The 16,388-nt window shown below is 44.8% G+C and overlaps 1 protein-coding gene across 3 annotated transcripts in view; it reads right to left on the reverse strand.

Annotated features, from left to right (window-relative positions):
* Positions 1–524: 524 nt before the first annotated feature.
* Positions 525–16,388, reverse strand: part of notch1b (notch receptor 1b) — a 122,202-nt gene continuing 106,338 nt past the window's right edge. For 2 of the 3 annotated variants that reach the window (XM_069889833.1, XM_069889814.1), the window contains exons 26-34: positions 15,838–16,266; positions 14,251–14,399; positions 13,315–13,531; positions 11,630–11,723; positions 10,763–10,931; positions 9,736–10,037; positions 8,434–8,581; positions 7,357–7,454; positions 525–3,678 (exon numbers count right to left, since the gene is read on the reverse strand). In XM_069889833.1, coding sequence (XP_069745934.1) covers positions 2,308–3,678; positions 7,357–7,454; positions 8,434–8,581; positions 9,736–10,037; positions 10,763–10,931; positions 11,630–11,723; positions 13,315–13,531; positions 14,251–14,399; positions 15,838–16,266 — 2,977 coding nt within the window. In that variant the 3' untranslated portion in view covers positions 525–2,307. The remainder of the gene's footprint in view (positions 3,679–7,356; positions 7,455–8,433; positions 8,582–9,735; positions 10,038–10,762; positions 10,932–11,629; positions 11,724–13,314; positions 13,532–14,250; positions 14,400–15,837; positions 16,267–16,388) is intronic. The other variant, XM_069889823.1, reaches the window with a different exon arrangement.

Raw genomic sequence — 16,388 nt, forward strand, 5'->3', positions numbered from 1 at the left:
CACCAATTTTTCATTGCTCCACATCTGGCCAATAGATCCTCAGGAACTAATGAGATGAAAGACCATTGGGCTGAAATGTTAACTCTATTTCTCTCTTCACAGATGCTGCCTGACCTGCTGAGTGTTTCCTTTTTCTGATTTATTGCAGGAAAGATCTTTCCCCTGTTCTAGACTATAAATGTTATTCAGCCAACACTGATAGCCATTAGGTTATTAGCTTATCATTGTTTAAGAGGTCTTCATTTCTTTCATTGAAAAGTAATCATATTTCAAAAGTATCACTGAGGCCATGAAATGGTCTAGAAATGCAAGTTATTTTTGTTTTAAGCTTTTGGCCATTTCTCATTGACCTGATTTGGCTCGTGGTCAAATCCTGCCTGATTGATAGATCTGTCTGTGAATCACCTCGTAATGTTCTATTGCACAAAACACTTAATAGAAAAAGTGGCTGCTTCTCTTCAATGAAAGTCGAAGACAAGAAACTATCAAGCTCAGACAAGACCCAGGAAATGGAATTGAGCAAGTTGTTAATCAGTTCTAGATGCCCTTGGCATAGTTTTATTGTTACAAATACAGTTTACAAAAAGCAGTTAACAGAAAATACAACATATTTTCAAACTAGGCCCCTCTTGCTGTTATGTTATAATCACCAAAGGGTTTTACATGGGTAGCTTGAATGCTATAAAACACTGCATCACATGGCAAGGACACGTTGAATGTCTCACATGATACAGATTTCTGAAACAAAATCTTTTTATTAAACACTGTTTATTTACAATGTTTACAGAAATGGTGCTTTCACTTGAACAGTGGAATAATCCTATTACACATTCTCCTTTTAAAGGTAATCCCCACATGTCCAATATGGAGAGTGGTGCCTCTCAGCATCCCTCTTTACTAGGACATTTTTACCGATTATGGAAAGGAGCACATATGGATTATGGGCCCCTACTCTCCAGAACCGGGTTCCCATGTACTCCTGGCAGCCGCCCCTCAATTCCCTCCTCGCGTGCCCTCCCCCCCCATCCTGAAATGTTAAATACTGCCCACACAATCAGCGCATCTCAGCACGAGGTCAAACATCAACCACATAGAGAGAAAGTTGGGGATGGGAGATCCCAGCAGGGGTGAAAGTGGGGAAAGATTAAAAGTGGGTGCAGAACTCGCCCGCTAGCTCAGAGCACATTAAACCATTAACTTTCTGAGCCTTTCCTTGAAACCCCTGCCTGTCCAAAATAATTTAAACACCATTTAGTTTTAAACATAGTGTCATTATTAAAATAAATCAGGATTTATAAACCTACACAATATGGTTACAAAGAACAAAAACTGAACTCAACTCTTCGGGTAAAATAATGACCGCAAGAGTTCAATCTCTTGCAATCAGTTTTGGGAATGAGAGACAAGCATTAGTTGGGAGCCCTCAGAAAACATTGACATGACAGCCCCTTAATACTGTAATACTGAAAGCTAAATGCACAAAAGATGGTGCAATTTCTTCTCAGTGTGCTCCCTACCACCGCACGTGATAGCTCCTGGAATTGACACCATCAAATGCCTAAGAGGGCAGACTTAACCCTCCCTGAACACACCTGGATGTAGGTGTGAGTGCATCGCAATGTTGAACCAAGTGTGTGCTTAAGCCACAGGGCCATTGCTGTGAAGGAGGCAGCCTGTGTGGGCACAGATGCAGGAATCAGCAGCTGTGAGAAAGTGTGAAAGAGACACTGTGTACCCACGAGAAAAATGGATCAAGTTTTCCCAGAGTGAGTGAAGGATGTACATGCCCTTGGAACCAGCACTGGTCAATGTTTGTAGGGGTGAGCAAGTACTTCCAGAGTGTGCACAGATTTATTTTCACTCTTCAAAGATTCAGAACTCATATATAAATATGTCATGCTATTTTTTTTTTATATATTTATCAATCAACATAAAAAACAGCTATTCTTTCTGTTTTAAAAAAGGTGTCAGGTTTCTATAAAAACAATGCAATTGAACCATCAGTCAGTGTCTGAGATGAAGAATTAGCTTCAAAGAAATAAACTGCCAATTTCTTGAAAAAAAATTAAATAAAATTTTAAAAAACAGTAAAAATGGAAGGTACATAAATAAATTAAAGGAGAACACAGAACAAAATTCCATCCCTTGCTTAACTCCACACAAGCTCCACTGATAGTTCATTAGACGTCCCATAGACAGGTCCCCGCTGTCGCATCTCACCTCCGCCGCCTTCCACTGCGGCGCTGAGCTGCCTGAACCGAGGGGTGGGAGGTGAGCATGAGTTTGTGGGGTAGAGGTGTTGACTTTTCACTTGAAGACCTGATCAGAGAGAAGCCCCTTCTGGGAGTGCATGCTTGTTGGGGGACTGGAGATGCCCTCTGACCAGTCAGACATGTTTGAATGGGGTGAGGAGCTGGACCATTGGTCAGGGGACTCAGGTGATGGGGTCAGGAAAGGGTGGTCAGCCAGGTGCATTTGGTGGTTGGGTGTGTTGTCCATGGGGGAGGAGTAGCCATGCTGGGAAGGGGGAGTCAAGAACTGGGTGGTGGCCATTGACTGGCTCAGGGAGGATGGCAGCGAGGTCTGGAGGAGCTGGGTCTCCTGAGCTGAAATAGTGTGCACTGAGAGACCATTGCTTGCCAATTGGGGCAAGTCAGCCTGCCTTGAATCACTCCCACAGTAGCTTTGGCCCATGGAGTGAGTGTTGCCATTGGGCATTGTGTTGAGTGCTGATATGCCCTGAGGCGGTTGCTGCATCAGATGAGTCTGCGACAGGGCGGTGGTGTTGGTCAGACCTTGGTAACTTACAATCTGTGACAAGGAGGTGTTGGGCAGCCCATTATGCAAAGAGGTGATCATTCCATGCTGACTCTGCTGCAATCCCCTGGCATGGGCCTGAACTGGGTTCCTCATGGGGTTGTAAGGATTCTGGACCATTCCTGTCTGCATCTGTGCCAGCCAATCACACTGACCATTCATAGCACCAGCCCCTCCTAGGTTCATGGTCATGGAAGTGTTGCTGATGGTCTGCCCAGTGGAAGTGGGCAGATGAGAGAGGCGAGGAGCCACCGACTCAAAGACCATCCTGTTGGTCCCTCCCAGAGTTTCTTGCTTCCTGCCCATGCCCAGGTGGCCCAGGTTGAGGTGCCCATCTACTGCCAACCCTTGCAAATGGTTGAGCTGAATGGAGGGTGATGGTTGGAAGGGTGGCGTCAACAGAGGAGGAGAGGCCACATCTGACAGGTAGGTATGGGAGGACTCCATGGAATCGACAGGTGACAAGACTGAGGAGCTGTCCAACAGGCTGCCCTTCCCATCCTGGGACTTCTTCCTCTTCACTTTGGCTTCTTTGGACTCTTTGCCATTGGCACCCTTGGTGTTGCCCTTCCGAAACTTCTTGCTGTGGCCAGATGGCTTGGTGTTGCCCATATAACCATTGGGTGAGCAGATGGGTGGGGAGAGACTGGTGGCATTTCCGCCTAGTTGCACTTGGGGGCTTCTGACCAGGTTGTATTCATCTAGCAACCTCACAATGTCATGATGCATGCGGTCCTGAGCAATGTCACGGGGCAGGCGGTCCATGTGGTCAGTGATCTCACGGTTCGCAAAGTGGTCAAGCAGGAGCTTGCCCGTCTCATAGCTCCCTTCACGAGCTGCCAGGAAAAGTGGTGTTTCCTCCTGAAAGAGAGATAGAAAGAGTGGTGGATAAGACAGAGGAACAAAGAAGAATCTGGGAATACTAAAAATAAAGAGAACCAATATCAGGAACTAAATCTTTCATCAGAAAGTAAAGGATTGGTCTCTACCCTTTGAGCCTCCAATTAGATTAAAACTGCATCGAGAGTCGAAAGGTCATGTTGTGACTCCACAAATCTCTGGTGAGACCTCATTTAGAGTATAGTGTTCAGTTCTGGTCATCTCATTATAGGAAGGATGTGGAAGCTATGGAGAGGGTGCAGAGGAGATTTACTAGGATGTTGGCTGGATTGGAAAATAAGTCTTATGAGGCAAGGTTAGCAGAGATGGCACATTTCTCTTTGGAGCAAAGGAGGATGAGAGGATACTAATAGAGGTCTACAAGATTCTGAGAGGCATAGATAAGGTAGACAGCTAGAGCCTTTTTCCCAGGGCAGAAGTAGCAAACACCAGAGGACATCTGTACAAAGTGAAGGAAGGAAAGTTTAGAGGAGATATCAAAATTATGTTTTTGACACAGAGAGCTGTGGGTGCCTGATCTGCCTTGCCAGGGATGGTGTTGGTGGGTCAAACATTTAGAGAGATTTAAAAGATAGGCACATGTTTGAATGAAAAATAGAGGCCTATGGAGTAGAAATGTGTTTTTTTTGCTATGAAAAAATTGATCAACACAACAGGCCAAAGGGCCTGTACTGAGCTGCCGTGTTCTAGTTCTAAGGATTTTCTCATTGGACCTTACTAGAAGATCCCTCATACCAAAGCTGTCCTCATCATCCATTGTCCCCAAACCTAGGTTGAGGCTGAATTCCTTCCAGCCAGGGAATGACTTTCTCATATCCACCTCCTCAAGTATTTCACTCTAATAATCTCATGTCTGGTTTACTCACTACTCCCAGAATAATCTCCCCTTCCTACAATTAATGAACCGATATTGTAATGCTCTTGAGCAGTGGTTTTCAAACTGCCCCCTAAACTCACAATCCCTATGCAATCCCTATGCCATAATCCCTATGCTTAAGATGGGATGTGAGTGGGAAGGGAAGGCTGAGAATCACTGCCCTAGACCCAATTGTCACTGAAATATTTTGCTTGAGAAAAATGGTAATTGGCCCATTTCCTTTGGAGTTATGAAATAGTGCACATAACAAGTCAACTAGGTACGATGAAAACAGTGGTTTTCAAACCTTTTTCTTTCCATTCACATACCACCTTAAGCAATCCCTTGCTAATCATAGAGCACTTATGGGATAGGGAATACTTAATATAATATGTGAGTTTAGGAGGGCAGTTTGAAAACCACTGCTCTAAAGTATTTCCTTTGTTAAATTTGGAAACCAAAACTACACAATACTCATGATGTGGTCTGCCACTATTATCTTAATTGTCTGCTGCACCAGTGTTCTAGCTTTCATTGGTTCATTTACAAAGATAATTAGGTCCCTCTGAGTATTGGCTCCATTTGAAATATGATTCTGCTTTTCTTTTTTTAAACAAATAACTTAATCCTCATTTCCTATTTCATCTCCATGAATCATCCCTTAATTTAAGATGCCTATCATCTCGCAGTCCCTCTGCACCCCCGTTACAGTTTTCTTTCCTCTCTTATTTTTAATTATTAAAATTTAGACATCCAGCACGTCACAGGCCCTTTCAGTTCACGAGCCCGTGCCGCCCAATTACAGCCAATTGACCTACTGTGTGGTTGTGGGGGCTGCGGAAGAACTGGAGGCGAAACGACGGACACTCGGGGACTCTGGGTGGACTCTCTTTTGCTTCTCTCTCTCTCTCTCTCTCTCTCTCTCTCTCTCTCTGACAGTAAGACAGGCTGTAAGATGCGCTTAGACAATTCCTCCTGGTGGTGAATCAGTTTGCCTTGCAGCAGGCACAAGGAAATTTCATGTAATTGGACACTGATTGTATTGAATCTTGAATCTTGATCCCTGGTATGTTTTGAATGGTGGGAGGAAACCAGAGCACCCAGAGGAAACCCATGCAGAGATGGGGAGAACATACAAACTGCTTACAGACAGTGCTGGATTCGAACGTCAGCCGCTGGCACCAGAACAGTGTTGCACTAATTACTACACTAACCGTCCCACTCTAATTTTGTGTCCTTCACAAACAAAAACATTAGATAGAGCCTAACCCAAATTATTGACTTCGACTGTAAATAAATGACTTTTGCTGCTGACTGACAGGGTCCCATTTCTTCCCACTATCTGAACCTATCCTAATTCCACACCCCCTAATTTTGTGCAATAACCTATTTGATGACACTATATTAAATCTTTTCAAATTACTTTTTCTGCACTCCTCATATCTCAAACCTCTTAACAGATCTGTCAAAAATTATTTCCCTTTCAACTCTGCGCATTCATATTATATTTTTGAATTTCCATATTGCTAATAATAAATTTTAAAATTTGCCTTCTCCCAGACAACGGACAATGGTTCCCCATTTACACTTCCTTCTCCCTAAATAGCAAGGTTACGTTTTCTCCCTTTCAGAAAGAATAATCCTTTCTAAAATCTTGGAAATTCTGAAAGATCCAAACAAATGCATCCACTATTTCTGCAGCCACTTTCTAAATTCTAGGAACTAAATGATTAGGTCCGTGAATCAAGATGGTTCTTAATTTTTCCAGAATTATTTCTTCCTGAACAGCCTTTTTTCATTCTCATTGGGCCCTTGGTTTCTGGTCTTCTGAAACAATGGTGTAACAATTGGTAAAATATCCCTGTCATTTCCTTAAAAACACACAGTAAAATGCTGGGGGATCTCAGCTGATCCAGTGACGTTGCAAGACCAGCTGAGTTCCTCCAGTGTTTACTGTGTGTGTTTTTACTACAATCACAGTGTCTGCAGACTTCCGTGTTTCTCTGTCATTTCCTTATCCCCATTATAACATCTCAATTTTTTCCCAAAATGGAAGCTGTGTTTTCTTTGGCAATCTTTTTTTCCTTTTTACGTTCCTATAAATGATTTTCCGTAATTTAATCTCTTGCTTGCTTAACTTCTATTTTTTTTGCCAATTTTCTGGTCATCCTTTGCATTCTAAAATTCTCCCAATCCTCTGGCTTAACTATTCTTTTTGGCCATGTTTTAGCTGCTTCCTTAAATCAAATTGTGTCTATCTTTATTTGATAAACACATTTGGCCCACATTGTGCATTAGGATTTTTCTCAAGAGGATGCATTCTTGTTTCCACAAGCAATCTGCATATTTAACCCACCGTGCCCAAAGTAGCTTTTTCAAAGAACCATGCAATACTCCTGCTCTCCCCTCCCCATTACCCTTCCATGTTTCCCACTTCCATTATTTATCCAACTAAAGGAATGGGGCAAAGGCAGGAGGATGGTGTTGAAAGAGAAAAATGTAACAGCCATGAGTGAATGGTGGAGCAGACTCGACAGGCCAAATGGCCAAACTGTTCCTCTTATGGTCTAATTTCGCCATCCTTCAGGGAGAAAATTTCAGTTGATGAAGGCTCACTCTGTGAAAATACATCTCTTCATCTCCTCTAGAATCATTATTCCCTTAATAATATTGAATGGGGACTTTTGGCCACTGACTGAGTTGTGAATCTTGAGGTCACCACATCCTTTGTGTGGCCAATGCCTCCCCAATCCCCACACGGATAGACAGTCCAATCTCCTCACCTTGTTATCCTGCATATCTTTGTTGGCTCCATTTTTTAGCAGAACCATTGTGGCCTCCACATTGTTGACGGCGGCTGCCCAGTGTAGGGCAGACTTTCCTGCAGATAGACACAAAACCCATCAGTACCAGAGAACCAGGCTTCCGTCCTCAACCCCAGCACAGTCTTCTCACCCCGGTCGTAATATCCTCCTCCACATCTGATCCTCCACTTCTACATCCTCTCACCTCAACTAGTGAGCCTTGATCAGGTCATGTTGAGTCAAATGCTACACTTGTGTTCACTTCACCATTAATGTGAACAGTTCTTCCAAGTGAAGCAACACTTCATTTAAGAATCCACAGGGGTCATCTACTGCATCTGGTGCTCCTGTTGTGGTCTCCTTTGCATCAGGGAGACTGGGCGCTGACTGGGAGATCACTTTGTTGAGAGCCTCAACTCTGTCAGCTGCAGTAGCGTGATCTCCCAATGGCCACTCATTTCAATTTCCCATCTCATTCCCTTGCTGACATGTCTGTTCATGGTCTCATGCACTGCCAGACTGAGACCACCCATAAATTGGTGGAACAACACCTCATCTTTCATCTAGCCTCCCTCCAACCGGATTGCATTAATATTGATTTCTCTGGTTTCCATTAACACCCCCCAACCCCTTTCTCTCCCCTTCCTCTATCCCTATTTCCTTTCCTCTATATCTCTCTCTTTCACTTTCCTTCTTTCCTCAAACTCTGCATTCACAGAGCCACATGCTCCCCCTATCAATCCCCACCTGTCTTATCCATGTCCAATTATGACCTTTTGCCTGTTGGCCTGTGCTCCTCCCCCTGTCCATTCTTCCTCAGCCTTTTTATTCAGGGGCCTGTCTGCTTTTTGCTCATATCTTGAAGAAGAGCTCAGGCTTTACATGTTGGTTATATATCTTTACCTCCTATGGACACTATATTATCTGCTGAGTTCCACCTGCATTTTTATGTTTTTACTACATGTTGAGAAAGCATCTCTAGACCTTTCCATTTCCTCCAATGCTCTGCTTCTCCACCCATTGGTTTCTCCTTCATCTCCATCACAAGCCTCTTACCAAAATCATCTACTGCATTGACATCAGCATGGCAATTGACCAGTTCTTCCACCATTCCCTCCACAGCCAAGCGGGCTGCCAGGATCAGAGGTGTAGTGCCATCATGCATTCGTGCGTCCAAATCTGTCGCTCGATTCCGAATCAGGATCTAGAGGGGGGGAGCAAGGAAACACATATCAGGAATGTTGATGTTGACAAGGTGAGTGAGGGAGGAAGGCCGTTCAACCTACCAGAGGGATATTAGCAAGGGAGTCACAAAATCCCATGAGCAGGCAGTACAACTCAGCTTTTCATCCATAAGCTTTTCCTCGTAGGGATGGAAAGACACCCAGAGACATGAAGGAATGGGTCATGGAACATGGGGTTGACATTCAGAACCTTGTAGCAGGCCACCAATCTCCAAGTTCCTCTCTAGTTACTTAGGACTCGAGCCATTGGCAGAAGAATAGTAGAAGACCACGAAGCATGTCCCTCAAGTCAGGGGAGCAAGACTGAGTCCTCATCGAGGGCTCGGTGGAGAGGGTCAAGAACTTCAAATTCTTGGGTGTCAACATCTCCAAGAACCTGCCCTGGAACCTCCACGTTGATGCAATCACAAAGAAGGCGTGTCAGTGGCTATATTCTGTGAGGTATCTGGGGAGATTCAGTATGTCACCAAAGACTCTCATAAACTTCTACAGGTGAACCATGGAGAGCAATCTGACTGGTTGCATGGAGACACGATGAATAATTCCAGAGGGTTGTTAACTCAGCCTACAACATCACAGGCACCAGACTTCACTCCATTGAGGACATCGACATGAGGCGGCCTCCTAAAAATGTAGACTCTATCCTCAAAGACCCCACCACCCAGGCCAGGTCCTCTTCATTCTGTTTCCATCGGGAAAAAGGTACAGGTGCCTAAAGATGAGCACTCAGCGGCAGAAGGACAGCTTCTTCCCCGGTGCCATCAGATTCCTGAATGATCAATGACACTGCTTTACATTTCGTGCACTCTAAATTTTATTTTTTTATAGTAATGTTGTAAGGTGGTTAGAATAAGATTGTTTGCAAAACACCAAATTCCATGACATATTCATGACAATAAATTCTGATTTGATTCTGATTCTGAATTCTCTAGCATAGGAACTGGAGAACTGGATCACTCCCCTGAGCCTGTCACATTACAACAAGAGGAGGCCATTCTTCCCTTTGAGCTGACTCACAGTAAAGGGACGAGCAGTTCCACAATTGGTCAGATGATAGCTGGCCTACAACTCACACTTATTGTGGGAAACCTGTTGACCGAAACCTGGTACCTACCTGGAAAACTCCCTGGGCATCTGCAGCCACAGCCGCGTGCAATGGGGTCCTGCCCATGTTGTCCTGAATGTTGGCATCTGCGCTGGATTCGAGGAGACGCTTGGCAGCGTCGGACCGGGCATAGCGGGCAGCCAGATGAAGGGCAGTCTCACCCGTCCGGTCCGTCTGGTTGTGGAGGCTGGCACCCTGGTAGATGAAATCAGAGATGAGATTGCCCGAGGCATCGTCCACTTCCTCCTCGCTGTTCCCGGTCTCCAGGCCACCCCCACTGCATGAAGCGATCATGAGGGGAGTAAACCCATCTGTGGACACAAAGCAGAGGGTGAGAACCTTGCAATAATAAGCCCACCATAGAAACAGATCCTCTCCAACTCAGCTAACGCCCTCCCCAAGCCCATCTCACTCCCTTTCCCCCTCCCTATCTCATTCCCTCACTCCCCTCCCCACCTCACTCCAACCCCCCTTCCTCACACCTAGCTCCAACCCAAACTCTACCCTAAGCTAAACATTCTCACTCCCCACCCATGAACAGACCATTGTACCTAGTAACGCACAAGGTTCCTTTATGCAATACCGATAACCTGTATATACAGTAAAATCTCTGGTATCCGACACCTCTGGGGATTGGTAGATGCCAGATAAGTGTATTTTCTGGTTGCTTGAAACATACTCTTACCTAATTAAAATGTATCCTCTGCATCATTATCTGCGGAATTCTGCTCACCAGACAAATCTAGTGTACACATACCACGTCAAATCTACCTGGGCACAAGTGATGGATTGGTGAACTAACGGCTCAGTGCATCTATTTTAAACAGATGTATTTTTTACCTATTATTTTATTCTTAATTATTTTAATTTTCCTTGATTTTATTTTGCTGGTTGCTTGAGGCTGCAGTTCGCTTGAAATTCTGGATACTCGAGGTTTTACTGGAAATGAGTAATATCGAATAATGCTCAGTTTTTAAAATATTCATTAAGACTCAGTGTTTTAAAATATTGCAGACAAAATGAGCCAGTAACAAACCTGGGCCTCTGACATTAACATCGATGCAATCAGACTCAATTTCGCCCTGGGGAGGGGTTGGTGCCATGCTGGGGAGTCGGAGATCTGCTGCATCCAGGTGCTGCTGGGTCCACTGTCTGTGGTCAGTGTGGTCGTCACGGTTGGCCAGGATCGCCTGTTCTTCAAACTGCTGGAGAACAACACAGTCACAAAGCAGTAAAACACGGAAGGCTGCAAACATGAATGAAGTAAAAACACAATGCTGGAGAAAATCAGCAGGTCAAACAGTGTCCATTTCATGGCAAAGATCACTAACATTTCAGGTTTGAGCCCTTCATCAAGGAATGTGCTCATACCATGATCAAGGGATCAAGCCCAAAACATTGGTGATGTATCTTTATCCTTGCTACATAAAGTAAACTGTTTGACCAGCTGAATTTCTCCAACTTTGTATTTTTACCTTTATTTCAGTTACACAGTGTCTCAGTCCTGCTTCCTAAGGTGAGGGGGGTGGGGAGGGGGGTGCGCGATGGGTGGAGAGTGAGAGTGACAGGGAGAGGTGAGTGTGCAAGAGTAAGAGAGAGAGAGGGAGTTCGACAAAGGAATTGGTTCAGCTGGATGGAGTGAACCATGTTTGAGCCTGAGGGGAGGGGTTCATCCCTCTCCCACCCAACAGGTGCATCCTGAATAATATTCAGGATCACATGTCCCTTCTGCAACCAGTGACAATCTAGCTGGAAACACCTGTTTACAAAGCTTGAAGATGGTTCTTTGATCCTCGTGTACATGGCAAGGATAGGTATAAAAACCCGATAGGAGGCTGAGGCCTGAGGAGTGAGTAAGGATGTGCGTGGATCTCTTTGATATTTGATACGTGGACTCCCATACCTTAAATCTCTTCGTGTCTATTCCACTGTCGTCGCCCCAGTGCTCATTCTGATTGTCGTCCATGAGAGCCCCATCAGAAACATTCTTCAGTGGCCTGTGAAGGGATCCCAGAGAAGAGTCACCTGATGTGATGTCTGTCTGCCTAAACAATTTGCTCACTGGATGAAATGTATCAGTCCATTTCGTAAAAACACCCCCACCCCAATACGAAAAGTAGTTCCCAGATGGTAAAGGCTGGAGGGGGAAAAGGAGATGGGAGAAAGAGGAGAGACAGACAGACAGAGTGAGAGAGTTAGAAGGAAAAAGAGCAAAATGGAGAGAGGTTTAGAGAGAAAGGGAGAGAGAAATAAAAAAGAAAGAGAGAAAAAGAAAGTTAGAGCAAGAGGAAGAGAAAGAGAGAAAAAGGATGTAAAGAGAGGGAGGGAAAGAGAGAGATGGAGAGAAAGGGAGAGATGCAGAGAGAGAGGGAGAAAGAGAGAGGGATGGGGAGAGGGGCAGGGAAGGGAAGGGAGAGAGAGGGGAACGAATGGAAAGAGAGAGTGGGAGGTACAGTTCAGGTATCAAATTGAGAAATAAATTGGAGGTGGTTGACTTCATTAAACCATAGAAGATTAAGAGGTTGGTTCAATGGAGAAAATTAAAGTTATGAAGGAAGGAGGCAGATTAGATAGAAAGAATGTTACCAGGATTGAGAAAGTGGTAGAACTTGATTTAAAAAAAAGATTTAAATGTTTCGTAGAGAAAGCAGCAAAATCCTGTTGCTACAATATGGATGGTGCAACCACAAATCCCTGGAAGCAGATTAATTAATGCTTTACAGCAGGTTGGACAGGTGGTCAAGGGGACAGTACGCTACTAGTATGGATTGGACATAAATCTGAACAGAGATACTGAGAGACACTGAGCTAGGACAAGTGGCACATACCCAGCATGTATGTGTTATAAGGAAATGGAGGACTGAGAAAATTAACATGTACAGAAATTAAAGGGTGGGTAAGAGAAAAAGTGAAGGCAATAGTCTGAGGAGAAGAAAGCTCAGGCAGGCAGACAGAAGGGAGGCAGTTGGGCTGGTACATATACACTGATAGACAAACACAGAGACAATCTAACACAGCTGGTCAACAAGAAGGCAGACTGACTGACAGACAGGCAGGCTGCCTGGGAGGTAGATAGACATGTGGAGAGAGGAATTGACACAGAAACAGATAATGCATGGAGACAGTGCAAGACAAGCATAGACACAGAGGCAGGTAGATACATTCAAACACACATACAAAGGGAGACAGGTAGTTTTAACCATCAAGATGCTTGGACAAGGGACATTGTAAATAGGAATTACAAACAATCTAAAACACAGGAAGGGGCCAAGAATTTAACTGATCTGTGCCTGTGATCAGGGATTCAGTGGAGCTCTAGAGGTTAGGGAGAGGCAGAGGCTACAAAGAGAATCTGTCAATTCAATGGTGCACAATGGTTTGTAAGGACCCCTAACTAATCAATGGGACCAGCCTCTTCCCACCGAGTCTCTTTAAATCTGAAAACTTACATGGGTTCAGAACGAACAGGTTACTGCTGAATGTTAAAATCCCCAATGCACAGAAAGTTGGCAGTCTCCTTAATCAGGCTTCACATCTGGGAACCAGAAAAACCGATGCAGCAGCAAACAGGTAAAAGATCCAACTTACTTCAACCCGACAGAATCCTCGCCCACTGGTTCACGTCTTTTCTTCTTGCTGGACTCGGTGACCTTGAATCCTTCAGGGAACCAGAGCTGTCCGTGCTCCCGATGTCTCTTGCGAGATACCAGCACTCCCATCCCAATGAATGCAAGGAAGATGAGAACAGTCACCACCACATACATGGGGTAAAGTTTAATGTCACGCTGCCTCTGATCATCTTTACCTGCAGAAAGGGTAGAAGATAGAATTTAGCAAACTGTGCGATCCAGGGAGCAAAGAAAGAGAGGATAAAAGAGGTGATGAGGTGTGGAGAGATAGAGACAGATACAGACAGACAGAGGTCCAGAGGCAATGAACAGGAGGAATGAAGAGGGGAAGGGAGTGGGAGAGAGAGAGAGAGAGAGAGAGAGAGAGAAAACATGCCTTTGAGCAGCAGCACAATCGAAATTGTTGAGCGTTACATTTTATACATATGCAAAAGAAACAAAAAAATTACGATTCAGTCTGTGTTATAAAACAAGGTCAGTTAAACGGCGGATAATCAGAATGCAAAGAAAAATTGAGAGCGAGAAACATCCCAAAACGCTCCCAGCGTTTGTTTTCTTTCCTTTAGACTTGAAGAAAGTCGAACTCTTCTCCCTCTCGTGAAAGGAAAGGATTTAGCGATCATCAAATTAGTGCAGTGGTATTAATCTGTGAAAAGCCTAGGAATTACCGATGGATCCCAACTACAAAGACATCAACTTCTCAAGCATGCCGATCAATTCTTTCTTTTGCCTTAATGATTTGGCAGCTGATAACGGGTTATGAGATGCCCTTCGAGATGTCGTTAATTACACTGTTGGATAAATGTACCACTTTTCTTGTCCCTCTCCCTTACTACTCTTTTCAGGTTGGGATGGAGGAGGTGATCATCAAAGAAGAAGGGGAACTCCCACTTACTCTGCACGACCTCTATGTTGTAGGGGAGCTGCAGACTGCCACGGGAGGCCATGGCGCCCAGGAATGCAGCCACGTCTGTAGCACTGGTGAAGCAGTCTGAGAAAGTCTGATAACATTGCCGGTTGTCAATCTCCAAGTACACGATTGATCTGGAAAGAGAAAAACAAAGATCTCAAATTTATCCACTGCCTTTCACCATTTCAAGCAACTCAAGGATTCTACAGTCAATGAAGCAGTTTTCCTTTGGAGAGCAGGCACTGCTGACCTCTACACTCTGCGTGGGCCTTGAACCTCAAATTGTTGAGGTGCAGCTAATAGAATTGGGGCAAGCAATCACCACAGTAGGTATCACCATAGGACCAAGAACAGGATTCCTGGCACACCTGTCCCTTCAGTTATCCAGGGACACACCATCATGTTTCAGAAACAACTAAATGTGTCATACGTTCTTTTGGAGGGGGTTTGATGCTGGAAGAAAATTTCAAACAGTGTCTTCAATATTCTGGAAGGTGTGTACAGGTAGTCCCCGACTTACGACCGTAATGGGGACTAAAGGATTGGTCGTAAGTCAGATTTGCTCCACCTTGCATGTCCGAAGCTTAAATGCGGACTACAGGCTGCTGCCGAGGGCAGGGACCACTGTACACAGTACTTTTAATATATATTTGTACAGTAGTTTTATAAAGATCTTTATAAAATTTTGGTCATATGTGCGGGTGGACGTAACTTGCAAAGGTTGGAAGTCAAGGCCTCCCTGTAAATGCAGGAAAGGTCTTGTTTGTTTGCTGGGGGTGCCAAAACTCAAGGCCATAAATATAAACAGTCATTAATAAATATGACAGGGACTTCGAGATTAAGTACAGTAAAACCCCTGGTATCTGCCACCTATGGGGATTAGTAGATGCCAGATAAATGAATTTTCTGGTTGCTTGAAATTGTGTGCTCTAAGGATTGGCGAACTAACGGTTAGGCATGGCAATCTTATACTTCTGTATTTTTTTACCTGTTTATTTCCTGCAATTATTTTGCCGGTTGCTTGATAACGAAGGTCTTACTGGACTTAACACTGAGAATAATGTGAACATGGAAGTTTCTGTCACAGTTAAGACAAATGGCAGTCTTGTATTAAGGAAGAAGTGAGGGGAAAGACCCACTGAGAAAGGAGTAGATCATTGTGTTGAGGACGGGGAGGGTTGCAAAGGGGTTTGTGTGGAGCATAAACACAGCCACACACCTGAAGGCCCGAGTAGCTTTTTCTGCACTGTGGACTGAATGTAACAGGTAAATCATCAATGGTGGTCCTTAGAGTAAACCTTATCACCCAATCAAGATTGAAATAATGAAGTTATATCCTTTAAGTCCACCCCAAAGACAGATTGGGCTAAGAGATGCTGTCAATAAACCCCTGGTACTGATCTTTCAACAGTGCAACCCACTCTCAGCTTTCCACCTGAAACTTCAGAACCCATGACCTCTGATTCAGGTGAGGAAGAATGCTGACCACTTAGCCAAGGAAGGCAGGGGGTGTTCAAGGGGGAGGGGAGGGAGTGATGAACAACCGTTGAGAATGCCAGCATTGATACCTACCCTTTGACCTCTTGCTCATCCAACTCCCTGCGAGCCCTGGGGTTCACCACGGTGTACAGAGACCGCCTGACATTGGTAAAGATGCCGGTGACATGACGGCGGATGTCTTCCACCGATCTCTTCACGTGGTGCTTGTGTAGTTCCTTCTCATTACCAAAATAGGGATAGACCATCTCGTCGCCCTCCGGATGCCTCTTAAATTTGACATTGGTGTGCAGGACACGACTGAGCTCTCGGAGGAAGCTCACCGAGTCATTCCGCAGCTGCTCTGGGGGCACCAAAACGATCAGCACCAGAGTCCCATCTGCCAGCTTCTCCGGCTTGTCGTTGGCACAGTCCAGACCATCCCACTCGCACTCAACGTTGTTGCACCCCTGGTCACAGTGTCCGTCGCCATAGTGATCCTTACAGTACTGGTCGTAGAGGGGACTGTGGCAGGTAGAAGGGTACAAAGAAGGAATAATGTGTTATGTGGTGAATGGATCTAAGCAACAGGTCAAAATATGCGTCCCCGGTCGCAAAATGTAAACCTTACTCACCCACACCCCCCT

This window comes from Narcine bancroftii, chromosome 1, assembly GCF_036971445.1.
Source record: "Narcine bancroftii isolate sNarBan1 chromosome 1, sNarBan1.hap1, whole genome shotgun sequence".
NCBI classification, from domain to species: Eukaryota; Metazoa; Chordata; class Chondrichthyes; order Torpediniformes; family Narcinidae; genus Narcine; species Narcine bancroftii.